Source organism: Crassostrea angulata, chromosome 2 (genome assembly GCF_025612915.1).
Source record: "Crassostrea angulata isolate pt1a10 chromosome 2, ASM2561291v2, whole genome shotgun sequence".
In the NCBI taxonomy this organism is placed as follows: Eukaryota; Metazoa; Mollusca; class Bivalvia; order Ostreida; family Ostreidae; genus Magallana; species Magallana angulata.
In genome coordinates this window covers 67,346,086-67,357,334 of record NC_069112.1, presented here as the reverse complement: position 1 = coordinate 67,357,334, position 11,249 = coordinate 67,346,086, and the positions used below count along the sequence as shown (strand labels likewise).

Sequence of the window (11,249 nt, the reverse complement as noted above, 5' to 3'; positions counted from 1 at the left end):
AATTTCTATGAAATACAAAGCATTAGTTTTGTCAGTTTAACATTTTTTTTAAACATCAACCACTTTCACCACTTTATCCCAGTCGGACTTAGAAATCTGATAATGCCTAGAACCAACCTTAGTCGGTTCACTTATTTCACAAATAATTTGCGAATTATTGTACCACAATATATCTGGAATCATAGGCCACAAGTATCGCTTATTCCCGATTTTTGTGCATCACTTGGACTTCAACATCATCATCATCAACGTTTTGTACAACACCAGGATATGGAATATCATCATATGAAACAACACCCCATTTCCCGTCTAACTGGCTTTTTATAGATATTTTGTTATAATATCACGTTGAGAAAACGATTTTGTCTCAAAACCGGAAAGGGACAACCGGAAGTCATTAAAGAAATTAAAAGTAGATATTTTTAGTACCTACGGTAACTTTTCATTACACCAAGTTAAATGTTTATAAAAATCTAAAGTTAAATCAAAGTACTGAAGGTACCGAAAAGCGCTTAGTGTTAAAAATATATCGATTGATATGAAAATACATGTAAAGAAGCATATTGTTCGTTATTGAGAAAAATGCACTTACTCAGAATTCAGAAATGATGCACTGGATGAAAAATCAAGTTTCAGCAAAACTGAAACTATATGGAAACCTTGCTGAAACTTGAAGTTGAAGTTTCATGTATAGTTTCCGCAATGCGGAAACCATTATATCGATTCAGCAAGTATCCGTTAGGTTTCAGTCAGCAGAAACTTTAGTCTAAGATTCCTGATGGTTTCCGCAATGCGGAAACTAAATTTGAATCGAATGAAAAGTTGTGTAAATTATTATGGAAATATCAATCAGTTTCAGAACATTTCCGCTAGGTTTCAGTATGCTGAAACTTTAAGTTAAGATTCCAAATGGTTTACGCATTGATGAAACTATTATACTAAAATTGATTTGAGTTTAATAGTGCTATCATTTATTTTCAACAGGTTTAAGTTTAATTCTAGCCTAATGATAATGAATCCGTACATACTAAAATGTATAGTAAGCTTTCAGCGTGACTGAAACTATATGTATACTATGTATACTATATGTAACTATCTTCAAATGTGGAAAATAAGGCGATTAAGTAATTAATTGAATTTGACAAGAAAAACTGTTGTCTGATCTTGTTTAATGCATATGATGAAATCATTAATCTTAGTGCTATCATTTATTTTCAACAGATTTAAGTTTAATTCTAGCCTAATGATAATGAATCCGCACATACTAAAATGTCATTGTTAAAAAAAAAATCGGGCCCAGTATACCAATAATTCAAAATGTTTATATTAAGTGGCTGCTTTACATGTGGAATGTGTTTGATTCGAGTCATGTTTGTTAACATAAGGATGCAAATGTCCTCATGCATTAACAGTTAACTTGAACTAAAATGGAATTTAAAGAATAGAAATTGGTTTGTGTACTCATATAAGCATTAATAGTTTTAAAAAATAGAGCAGTTGCTATTTATAGAAAATGGACGATGAAATAGATTCATCCAATATTTTCTATAATAGAAAAAATACATGAGTTATGATTTTTTCTTAGCGGGGGGTATCAATTGTGAGCTTGCTCACAGTACCTCTAGTTTATTATGTTCAAACTAAATTATCGAAATTATTTAAGCCTGCTTTTCTGAAGTTCAATAGATTTAATTGAACTTCATAAAAATCAGTTAGCTAATAGTTTATCAGTTAACTGAAGAGAGCATAGTCAAAGAGAAATAACATATAATAAACATATCTTATAATTACCTCACTGAAAAGGACCACTCTTTTTCCAACTGTTCACCCATCTGAACCCACATCTTATCGAAGTCAGCAAACTAATTGTTTGAGTGTGTCGCTTCACTGTCAGGAGAAAAAAAATAAATACTGTAAAATAGATCCATACTGAATTCTAAAAATTCCATTTCTAGTTCTTCACCCATCAAATGTAGAAAAATAACCTCAAACTATGCTATAGATAAGTTAAAAAATGATTATTTTGTAAAAATTGTTCTACTTACAGAAAGTCAAGTAATCTGTTTTGTCAATGATAATTTCTTTTTGAAAACACCACATTTATATGTACTTTCGGGTGGACGTTGTGGGTGATGATTGGGTGTTTGGAGTTTCGTAACACTAATTGATGGACTGAGTAATGACCGAGAAGTGTCCACATTGATCAGATTCATCATCTGCACCCCTTTTAGTCACGTTTAAAAATACCGCTCGGTTGTCCAATACCTGCGCACGGGACCCGACCTGAACTATTTCCTGGTCTATATAGGCCAGGATGTATGTACTTGTGGTGTGACGCGTGCTTAATCATTAAACACCGCTTTTATACACGTGACCCCAATAATTAACTCGGTTAATGATGTCAGCTCTACTGAAAAATTTTACACACAAACATTAAATATACGTATTATAAACGTAGTTATGAAACAAAATCAGTCAGTGTATTTTTGCTGTATTTTATATAGTCCTTCCTACACGAATTACTAACAAGAAGTTTGTTAAGAAAATAAAATATTTAATATAATTGAACTTGTTTTCAGTTAATGAGGCCAACAATTCCATAAACCTTAAAGAAAATTTAATGCAATGCAGTTCATCTAAATACAAGATTTGAGCTGATATTTAAAAAAATAGATTTCTTTTTAACTTATAAAACGCCATGGAAATCATCCGCCATTGTTACTGATTTTTGGTTAATAATAATTCAGTTCGAAGCTACCCTTTGCTATGTACAGTATACATATGCCATTGAAACAAGAATAGAATTCCTGGGTCCCCCGCCGGTCAAGCAGTATACTAGTATCGAGTCTATCGACCAAGGCTGATTTTCGAACTTGACCAAGGTATTAGTGGTATAAACATTTGGTATAAATTTAATGAAAATCCGTCAAAGTTTGTAGGCATGAGAGCGCTTACAAGGTCAATTTTTGGATAAAACGGAGTCATTATTGTGGTCATAGTCCCATAACTCCAACAAAAAGTATCGACCAATGCTGATTTTCGAACTTGACCAAGGTATTAGTAGTATAAACATTTGGTATAAATTTCATGAAAATCCGTTAAAATTTGTAGCCATGAGAGCGCTTACAAGGTCAATTTTTGGATAAAACGGAGTCATTATTGTGGTCAAAGTTCGATAACTCCATCAAAAAGTATCGACCAATGCTGATTTTCGAACTTGACCAAGATAATAGTGGTATAAACATTTGGTATAAATTTAATGAAAATCCGTCAAAATTTGTAGGCATGAGAGCGCTTAAAAAAAGTGTGACGGACGGACTCACGGACACTCGGACGCACGGACCCACGGACGAACAGACCCACGGACCCACGGACGGACGCCCGGCATGTCTATGTCCCCGCACCGCGTTGCGGCGGGGGACAAACATATATAAGCAAAGGTGGGGGAGGGGGCTTGGAAATAAAAAAAAAACCAGAACAATTTTATTGGGGATAAGATCAGACACATTCGGGTTTGAAATCTGAAACTTGATTAGGTCACAATAGACAATGTTCTAATATCAACTTGACGTATACATGGGGGGTTATCCTCAGCCAGCGCCATGGAAGATACACACTCAAAATGATTTAATGAATTTTAAACATTTAGTAAATGAGACAGAAAAAAGATTATGAATAAAAAAGGTCTGGTTGCTGATGGAAACACCCGCTAAAAAGGTCGTGGCTAAGAGTTGCAGGGAGAAAGCCGAGTGTGGACATGTTGGCAATGCGCGTAAAAAATGCTAGTTTAATGAATTTAAAACATTAAAAGAGGGAACATGAAACAATTATCAAGGGCTCAAATTTGTCTGTTTGATGTGTATAATGATATCTGAAAACTGTTTAGACAGAGCTTTCCTCAGTAAAAAGATATACCACTTAGAATAACTAATTCTTGCAATCCATGAGCGCTGCCATATTGTTAAAATCATTACCTCTCTGCTGGGTTATCTCAAGCATCTAAGAGATGGCAGCACTGATGCTGCCGTCAGTGAGACACATTGCATTTTTACACACGTTTAGTAACAGAGATAAAATGCCATCATCAAAATGTGAATGGAAACTTGAAAGGAGTGTAAAGAGTTGTCATTTTAAACAGTGTTAATGGAGGAAGATTTTGGATCTCAGAATGATGCATTCCCACCAGCAGTTAATGTGACATGTAACTAGAATGGAATGTCCGTGGATCAGTGTTATTGTGACCTTTTTTTTCTTGCACTCGGGAATTTCTTGTTTATGAGTTTGAACATTATGTGTGCTACATAAATGAGCACACAAGGTGCATTGCACAGCATCCTGACTTTTAAAAAGTGTCTTAGTCCTGTTATTCTTCTGCATGACAGGATAAACAAAAGGTACATATCATCAAGATCTTATGTATAAAAAAAAAACAAATCAAAAAAATTTCCAGGGCATTTAAATAAAAAGTAACGGTAAGAAATCCCACAAAGAAAATGGAATTACAATTTTATATTAATTTAAATTGAAATCTAAAAACAGCATTTTATTTATGTAAACACTGACTGCCACATGCATCTCCGTACAAACATCTGAAATGTGATGGTCTTATATTTTACAAATTAATTCATCTATATTCATTTTTTGTACAAATCATAAATAGTTATCTGAGGTTTATTTATAGAAATGTACTAAATCCTTGTCTTCTCATGACAGTGCACAAAATCTTTCTTCACATCAAGGCATATTTTTTCTTCTTAACTTTTATCAACTCTGTACATAAACACTGGCCTAGTTCCAACATTGACCCAGTCACCAGCAGCAATGTGGCTTATCTACGTCAGAGAACAGATGCATGCTGGGGAATAATGGATTACCTCCATAAACCTTTCACTGAGAGTGTTATGGCCACTTGCACACCTGTAGCTCAGGTAACCTTGATTTAACAGGTAATCTGAGGATCAGGTAACCCTGTCTTAAACCTGGCTTAAGCTGTACTCAGGTGAGAAGTAGTTGGGTTGAAAACCTGTGACTCAAGTCTATCTTACCTGATTACAGCTTAAGCTTTTCTCATTCATTGAAAACAATGGCAGCAAGACAGAAGTCAGCAAATTTTTCTGAACTAGAGAGAGAAATTTTGCTAGAACGTATTCATGCTAAGAAGGATATCATAGAAAACAAGCAGAATGATGGCAGAATGGTTAGTAAGAAGAACACAGAATGGACAAATATTGAGAAGGAATTTAATTCAAGACACGGCGTTAATAAGAGAACCATAACTCAGCTGAAATCTTTATGGAAAAATCTTAAAGCCAGAACAAAGTCTGATGTTGCTAAGGAGAGGAGAGAGAAGAAGAAGACAGGTGGAGGACCAGCTGGGAAAAGCTTAGATAAAATTGCCAGCACAATTTCGGAAATGCTTCCGCAGCAAATTAACAGCTTGCAAAATCAGTACGACGATGATGCAAGTCTCCATGGGGATGAACCAGATGATGACAATGAAGATTCAGATGATAACGACGAGGTAAATTTTGCAATAATTTAGCATCAAAAATTTAAATTCAAATTTCTTTGCATACATGGTAAATTTCTTATATTTTAAATGTGCATGTAGGTATTGCCACAAACTCAATATTTTTGTCAATGCTATTAAAATAAAAGTGTTTTAAATACGTTAAAATAGAATTTAACGATTTTACAGTGTTATTAATTCCCCGCGTTTCATGAGTAATTTACGGTGTGCATGCTTTATTTTTTTTAATTTGACAAAACCATTATATCAATATCATATCATTTATTTAGTCATAATGATTACAATTAATGCTTCGGTTCACAGATAATGACCACCAACACAATTCAGGAGGAAGCGCCGAGAATGTCAGAAGAGTCTGCTAAACAGCCGCAAACAGCATCCATTGCTTCTGCTACCAAACGAAAAGCTGCTGGTCCTGGACGTCAAGACCACGTCAAGAATAGGCTCCTGGAAATGGCAGAAATAGAACATTGTAAGAAGATGACAATCCTCCAGTTGAAAGAAGACATTTTGAAATTAAAGAAACAGAAACTAGAGAATGAAATAAAATTAAGTGAACGTGATTTGCCTGTGCCTCAACCCAGTACATGTGGGGGACCCCTGGGTACAGATTCAAACAACAACAGTGGATATTTCTGGCAGCCATATGCACAATAATTATTATTTTGCTTATATGCGTACATTAAAAATATGAGATTAAAACAAAATAAATTTACAATTAATTAAAAAAACTTACCTGGTTTTTTTTTTACTGAAAATGTCGTATTAAAACTGCTCTTAAAGCCTGTCCTCCTTGGTTTGCATTTGGTAGTACCGGAACTGGAACTGCAATATCTCCTTCATAGTCATCATCTGGTACCGGGATGGCAGCTTTCCTGGCAATATTGTACAATACTGCACAAGCAATAATGATATGCAAGGTTGAGGAAATCTTGAATCTTAATTGGTTAGGTAGACAAGGAAAGCGTCTTTTCCAAATGCCAAATACATTTTCAATTTTAACTCTACTGTTACTCAACGCAAAATTAAAGCGCCTCTCTTGTGGTGTCCGGCAAGTAAGAAGGGGTGTTATTAAATAAGACCTGAGAGGGTATCCATTGTCTCCAATCAAAATCCCAGGAATATCTCTTCTTTCGAAACGAGCACAGACACTACTATTCTCGAAAATCCGACTGTCGTGCGTACTTCCCGGCCATCTTGCAACCACATTTGTCAGCATTAAATCATTGTCACAGATTGCTTGCACATTGATGGAGAAAAATCCTTTCCTGTTTCGAAACAGCTCTGCCATGTCACCTCCAGGTGATTGTATTGGGATATGGGTACAGTCTATTGCACCCACTATTCCCGGAATACCACTATGGTTCATAAAACCCCTTTGGATTTCAGTTACTTTATTTCCCGATGGAAATACTACATAATTCTTGTAACGCGATGCCAGTGCAGATGATACTCTCTTCACAATGCGAGAAACTGAACTTTCGTGAACTCCAAATAGATCTCCACAAACTCGGATGAAGCACCCAGTTCCATAGAACCGTAAAGCTATCAGTAGTTGATTAAGAGGTGATATTGATGAAACCTTCGTTTGTTTTGGCTCAAGATGTTCCCCAATCTCATTCAATAATTCAAGTACACATTCCTTTCTTAATCGAAATCTGTCAATAAATTCCTCTTCGGAGTAATTCAAAAAAGGGTTTGTCCTGTCTCTTACTATTCTCTCTCGCCTTATAAGTCTTTCCACTAAATAAATTTGGTCCATCTCATCAAAGTAATGCTCCATCACTATAAACCTTCCTTTAAACCTGCCCATTACCTGGTTTACAATAAGCCTCAATTCTGAGCTCTACTCAGATAAATCAGAGAGGTGTGCAAGTGATTTAAAATTTTTGAGCCTGGCTTAAGCCTAGATTACCTTGATCCAGGCTTAAGCCAAACGTATGCAAGTTGCCATTAAATTGATAAAATCTCTTGATAGAAATAAAAAAAAGGTAACAGATCTCATTTTTAAGTTTCAAAAGGCTTTTAAAATTTATTAAGCAACAATTATTTTTTTTCATGTTCACTTCCTTTAAGTAAACACGTTTAACAATAAGCATAAAAAAATTAGTTTCTTGAATTTAAAACATTAAGCAAAAAAAAAAAAGATTGATAACATACAGAAAACATGGTATGAATTAAAAAAAAGTGAAAAGTCGGGTTGCTGATGGAAACACCCGCTAAAAAGGTCACGTGCTAAGATTTGCAGGGAGAAAGCTGGGTGACATGTGGACAATGCAAGTAAAACATATGCTAGTTTGTATGGCTATTCTGAAGCTTGAACTGATCTCCGGCTTACAGTGTCAGTATTGCTGGCCGCGAGATGGACAGAGAGAAATTGCTAGTTGTGACAAGAGACCATCGACATGTGTGCAGATGATGGGACTCACGTTCGCGTCCAACATTCGTGAAATCCGCGTGTATTCATGTGAAGTCCGAATTCTTGGAATTAACTTAAAAGGAATGATGGTGAAAACCGTCGAGGAATGGAATGGACATGTATGTCAATTATTTTACTCATGTTCATAAACTTTGGTAAACACATACGGAAAGAAGAATTTTTTCTTGAAAGTTTAACATTAAATTTGAATATAAATCCTTTGTTATTTACACTTTCATCCTCATTACTAATTGTTACTGTGGCTTATTAACAATGGGGGGAAAGAGCAATGATAATGAGATCGGATTTGAAATGCATACAATGCGCACGACCAAATGTAAAAAATGTGTTTTGATATGGTCCCTAGCAAAATTTTTCTCGCGTAAAACATTTACCGGAAGTTTATAATGGAATGTAATTTTGTAGATGATCGAGTGACAAAGACCAGTCACGTTTCAACAGTTGCAAGCTCTTCTACATACAAAGGTCAGTACAAACGACATGTTCGTGTAAACTCTTTGTCTGATAGCAATCAATTATGCAACATGAAATGAGTACCACAATGTTATGTGTGTATTACATAAGAATAAATACATGTAATTTTTGGGAATCCTATCTTGTTGGTTAGTATATAAGATACATATGTGCGAAGATTGTAAAGATAACCCTTTGCATAACTTTATATATTAATAAGGGCTCTCTTTTTTTATCATCTGCTCTGTAATATGTAGTTTTAAAATGGTTTTAAAGGTGAGGAAGCCATTCGGTCTGCTAATGAGCCGCAAAAAGTGAAGAACACTGATCTTCTTTATGGTAAGTCTGACTTGCCCATTTATTTAATTTCGGTTATTTCCATTTTAAATTCAATGTTATTTTAAATTTAATAGTAATATAAAGGGCTGTATTTTTATAAGATATAATAAAAATAGGAGGTAGAAAAAAACCCAAGCAAGTTCGGTTAATACTTCTTTAAGACAAACCAAATTGTTGGATAAAAAACACGAAATTTTTTAACCAAATTGTTGGATAAAAAACATAAAATTTTTATGCCCCCCTTCAGAGGAGGGAGGGCATATTGCTTTGCTGCTGTCTGTCGGTCGGTCGGTCGGTCCACCAACAGTTTCCATTCATTTTCGCCGCAGAAGATGAACATATTGAAATGAAATTTAGTATACAGGTTTATCATGGTAACACCTAGGTCAATTCGATATTGGGTACGATCGAGCAATTTTCGACAGAGTTATGGTCTTTGGACGTAGAAAGATTCTAGTTTTTTGCAGTTTCCGCTCATTTTCTTCGCAGAGGATGAACATATTGAAATAAAATTTGGTATACAGGTTTATCATGATAATATCTAGGTCAATTCGATATTGGGTACGATCGAGCAATTTTCGACAGAGTTATGGTCTTTGGACGTAGAAAGATACTAGTTTTTTGCAGTTTCCGCTCATTTTCTTCGCAGAGGATGAACATATTGAAATTAAATTTAGTATACAGGTTTATCATGATAATATCTAGGTCAAGTTTGATTTTGGGTATGATAGAGCAATTTTCGACAGAGTTATGGCCCTTGGACTTAGAAAAATATTAGCTATTTGCAGTTTACGTTCATTTTATTTGTGGATTTTTCCAAAGGAGGGGGGCATAAGTGTTTCACAAACATCTCTTGTTTAAGAAGTTGAGCTTCAGCACATCAGATCTTGCTTTAAACAAAGTGAAAATAATTATTATTATAGTGAAGCTGAGTTTAATGCAAGAATTTGTTATAATAAAAGAAGAGAAATTCTGAGAATTTAATAATTCATGTATGATGTTCACAAAAAACAAAGTAATTGTACAGCAAATTGTATATCATATACGAAGTGTAATTTACTTTTAAAGAATGATTAATCTTTTAACATCTCTTTTTTAAGCTGTACTATCATGGACCATAGTAGTGACAATGTTCTCAGTGTGTCTGTAGCTATAATTATAAACCTAAAGATTAAGAGTCGTCATATCACCATGCATGACGTCGACCATACAGAATTTCAGGACTCGAGTATCGACACCCCTGGGCTCGCCGCTTCTACCATACCACCACCAATCCTCCCATCTCCTCCACCCCAACCAAATACAGTAAACACCCCACCTGTTGCTAGGATCCAGACCACTCCACCAACTGTGAAACCTGTGGCTACCCGTGAGCGATAACACCAGGGCAAAATTGCAAGTAAAGCATTGAAATATGAAGAGCACACATTGAATGTAATCATACCATTATGTTTAAAGCAATATGAGCTGCGATTTTCCGGTTGAAAATGTTTTATACGAAAATGTTATTTACTACTAAATTGACAAAAATATCATATTTTATAAATTTCGTTTTGCTACATTATTGTGAGGAAAGCTGTTGAAAATCCTTCATTGGAGAAAAAATGAATTATTGTCGTCCTATACAAAAATTAATCTGCTATATATTTCTTAGAAGAAAAATCTTTCTTCAGACAATCACTGATGTTTTTTTCAAGTCTTAATTATCATACAAGTTTAAGTTATATGTAGACTTATCATACTAGCAGGTTTTTGCAACAAAATGAAATTCTAAATAATACAGCTCATATTGCTTTAAACATTACGTGGGTGGTAAAGTATTTTGACTGGTTCTATGATTGCTTTGTCGAGGAATGTTCATGATTGCATGTAATTAATACTTTATGTAAAACTTTTCACAGATAGTGTCACTGTAATAAAATCTTATTTGAGTTTAAAATTATCGCAAACTTTTTTTGATTATTATCGATTTCACCGGTTTGTAATTGGAAATCGTTGTGTATTCTTTTTCTTTTCAATATTTTGATATCTCTTAACAGATGAAACCATTATGCATTTGGTGCAGTATACTTTTTGTTGGTTGAGTCACCGAAAAAATTTTTTTTGGTTAGTGTAATTCTTGGCAACTTTATGAACACATTTGTTAACTTTTACCTGGTGGAATTGCTTATATTTGCTGCTTTTAATTTTTTCAGTTTTCATTGATTGTTTAAATTTTTAATCAGGGTATGTGTACAAAGGGGTATGAACACGATCTTAGTTTAAATTGTTACAATTCTAAAGTAGGGTATTTCTAATGCTCAATGAAATTTTAATGTTAGTTGTTGAGTTAAGGTGGCTCTACACACCACTTTTTGATGACGCAGTACGCAAAAAAAGTAAATCTGGAAGCATGCAATTCCGGTACTGGCTGATTTAAACTAAGGCGAATTGTATGTGGACCGCTCTTTTGAAAAACTTGTTTAATGAATAGATTTAATTGATAAT

The 11,249-nt window shown here is 34.4% G+C and overlaps 2 protein-coding genes and 1 pseudogene across 2 annotated transcripts; 2 read left to right on the top strand and 1 right to left on the bottom strand.

Annotated features, from left to right (window-relative positions):
• The first annotated feature begins 5,083 nt into the window (after positions 1–5,083).
• LOC128173551 (myb/SANT-like DNA-binding domain-containing protein 3) lies at positions 5,084–6,242 on the top strand. The gene is made up of 2 exons (XM_052839257.1): positions 5,084–5,521; positions 5,834–6,242. The coding sequence occupies exons 1-2, from the start codon at positions 5,084–5,086 to the stop codon at positions 6,185–6,187; spliced, it is 792 nt and encodes a 263-aa protein (XP_052695217.1). The 3' UTR covers positions 6,188–6,242.
• On the bottom strand, positions 5,857–7,447 carry LOC128173543 (putative nuclease HARBI1). Its single transcript, XM_052839249.1, has 2 exons — positions 6,267–7,447; positions 5,857–5,977 (listed from the first exon to the last, which is right to left on the bottom strand). The coding sequence occupies exon 1, from the start codon at positions 7,341–7,343 to the stop codon at positions 6,279–6,281; it is 1,065 nt and encodes a 354-aa protein (XP_052695209.1). The 5' UTR covers positions 7,344–7,447; the 3' UTR covers positions 5,857–5,977; positions 6,267–6,278.
• Positions 7,448–8,356: 909 nt separating this feature from the next.
• On the top strand, positions 8,357–10,247 carry LOC128174764 (uncharacterized; annotated as a pseudogene).
• The last annotated feature ends 1,002 nt before the right edge of the window (positions 10,248–11,249 follow it).

Bases quoted from the DNA above. Each gene is read 5' to 3' on its own strand.
- LOC128173543 (XM_052839249.1), bottom strand. From the start codon at position 7,343: ATGGGCAGGTTTAAAGGAAGGTTTATAGTGATGGAGCATTACTTTGAT.
- LOC128173551 (XM_052839257.1), top strand. From the start codon at position 5,084: ATGGCAGCAAGACAGAAGTCAGCAAATTTTTCTGAACTAGAGAGAGAA. The intron at 5,522-5,833 runs GTAAATTTTGCA...TTCGGTTCACAG, and splicing joins ATTCAGATGATAACGACGAG to ATAATGACCACCAACACAAT.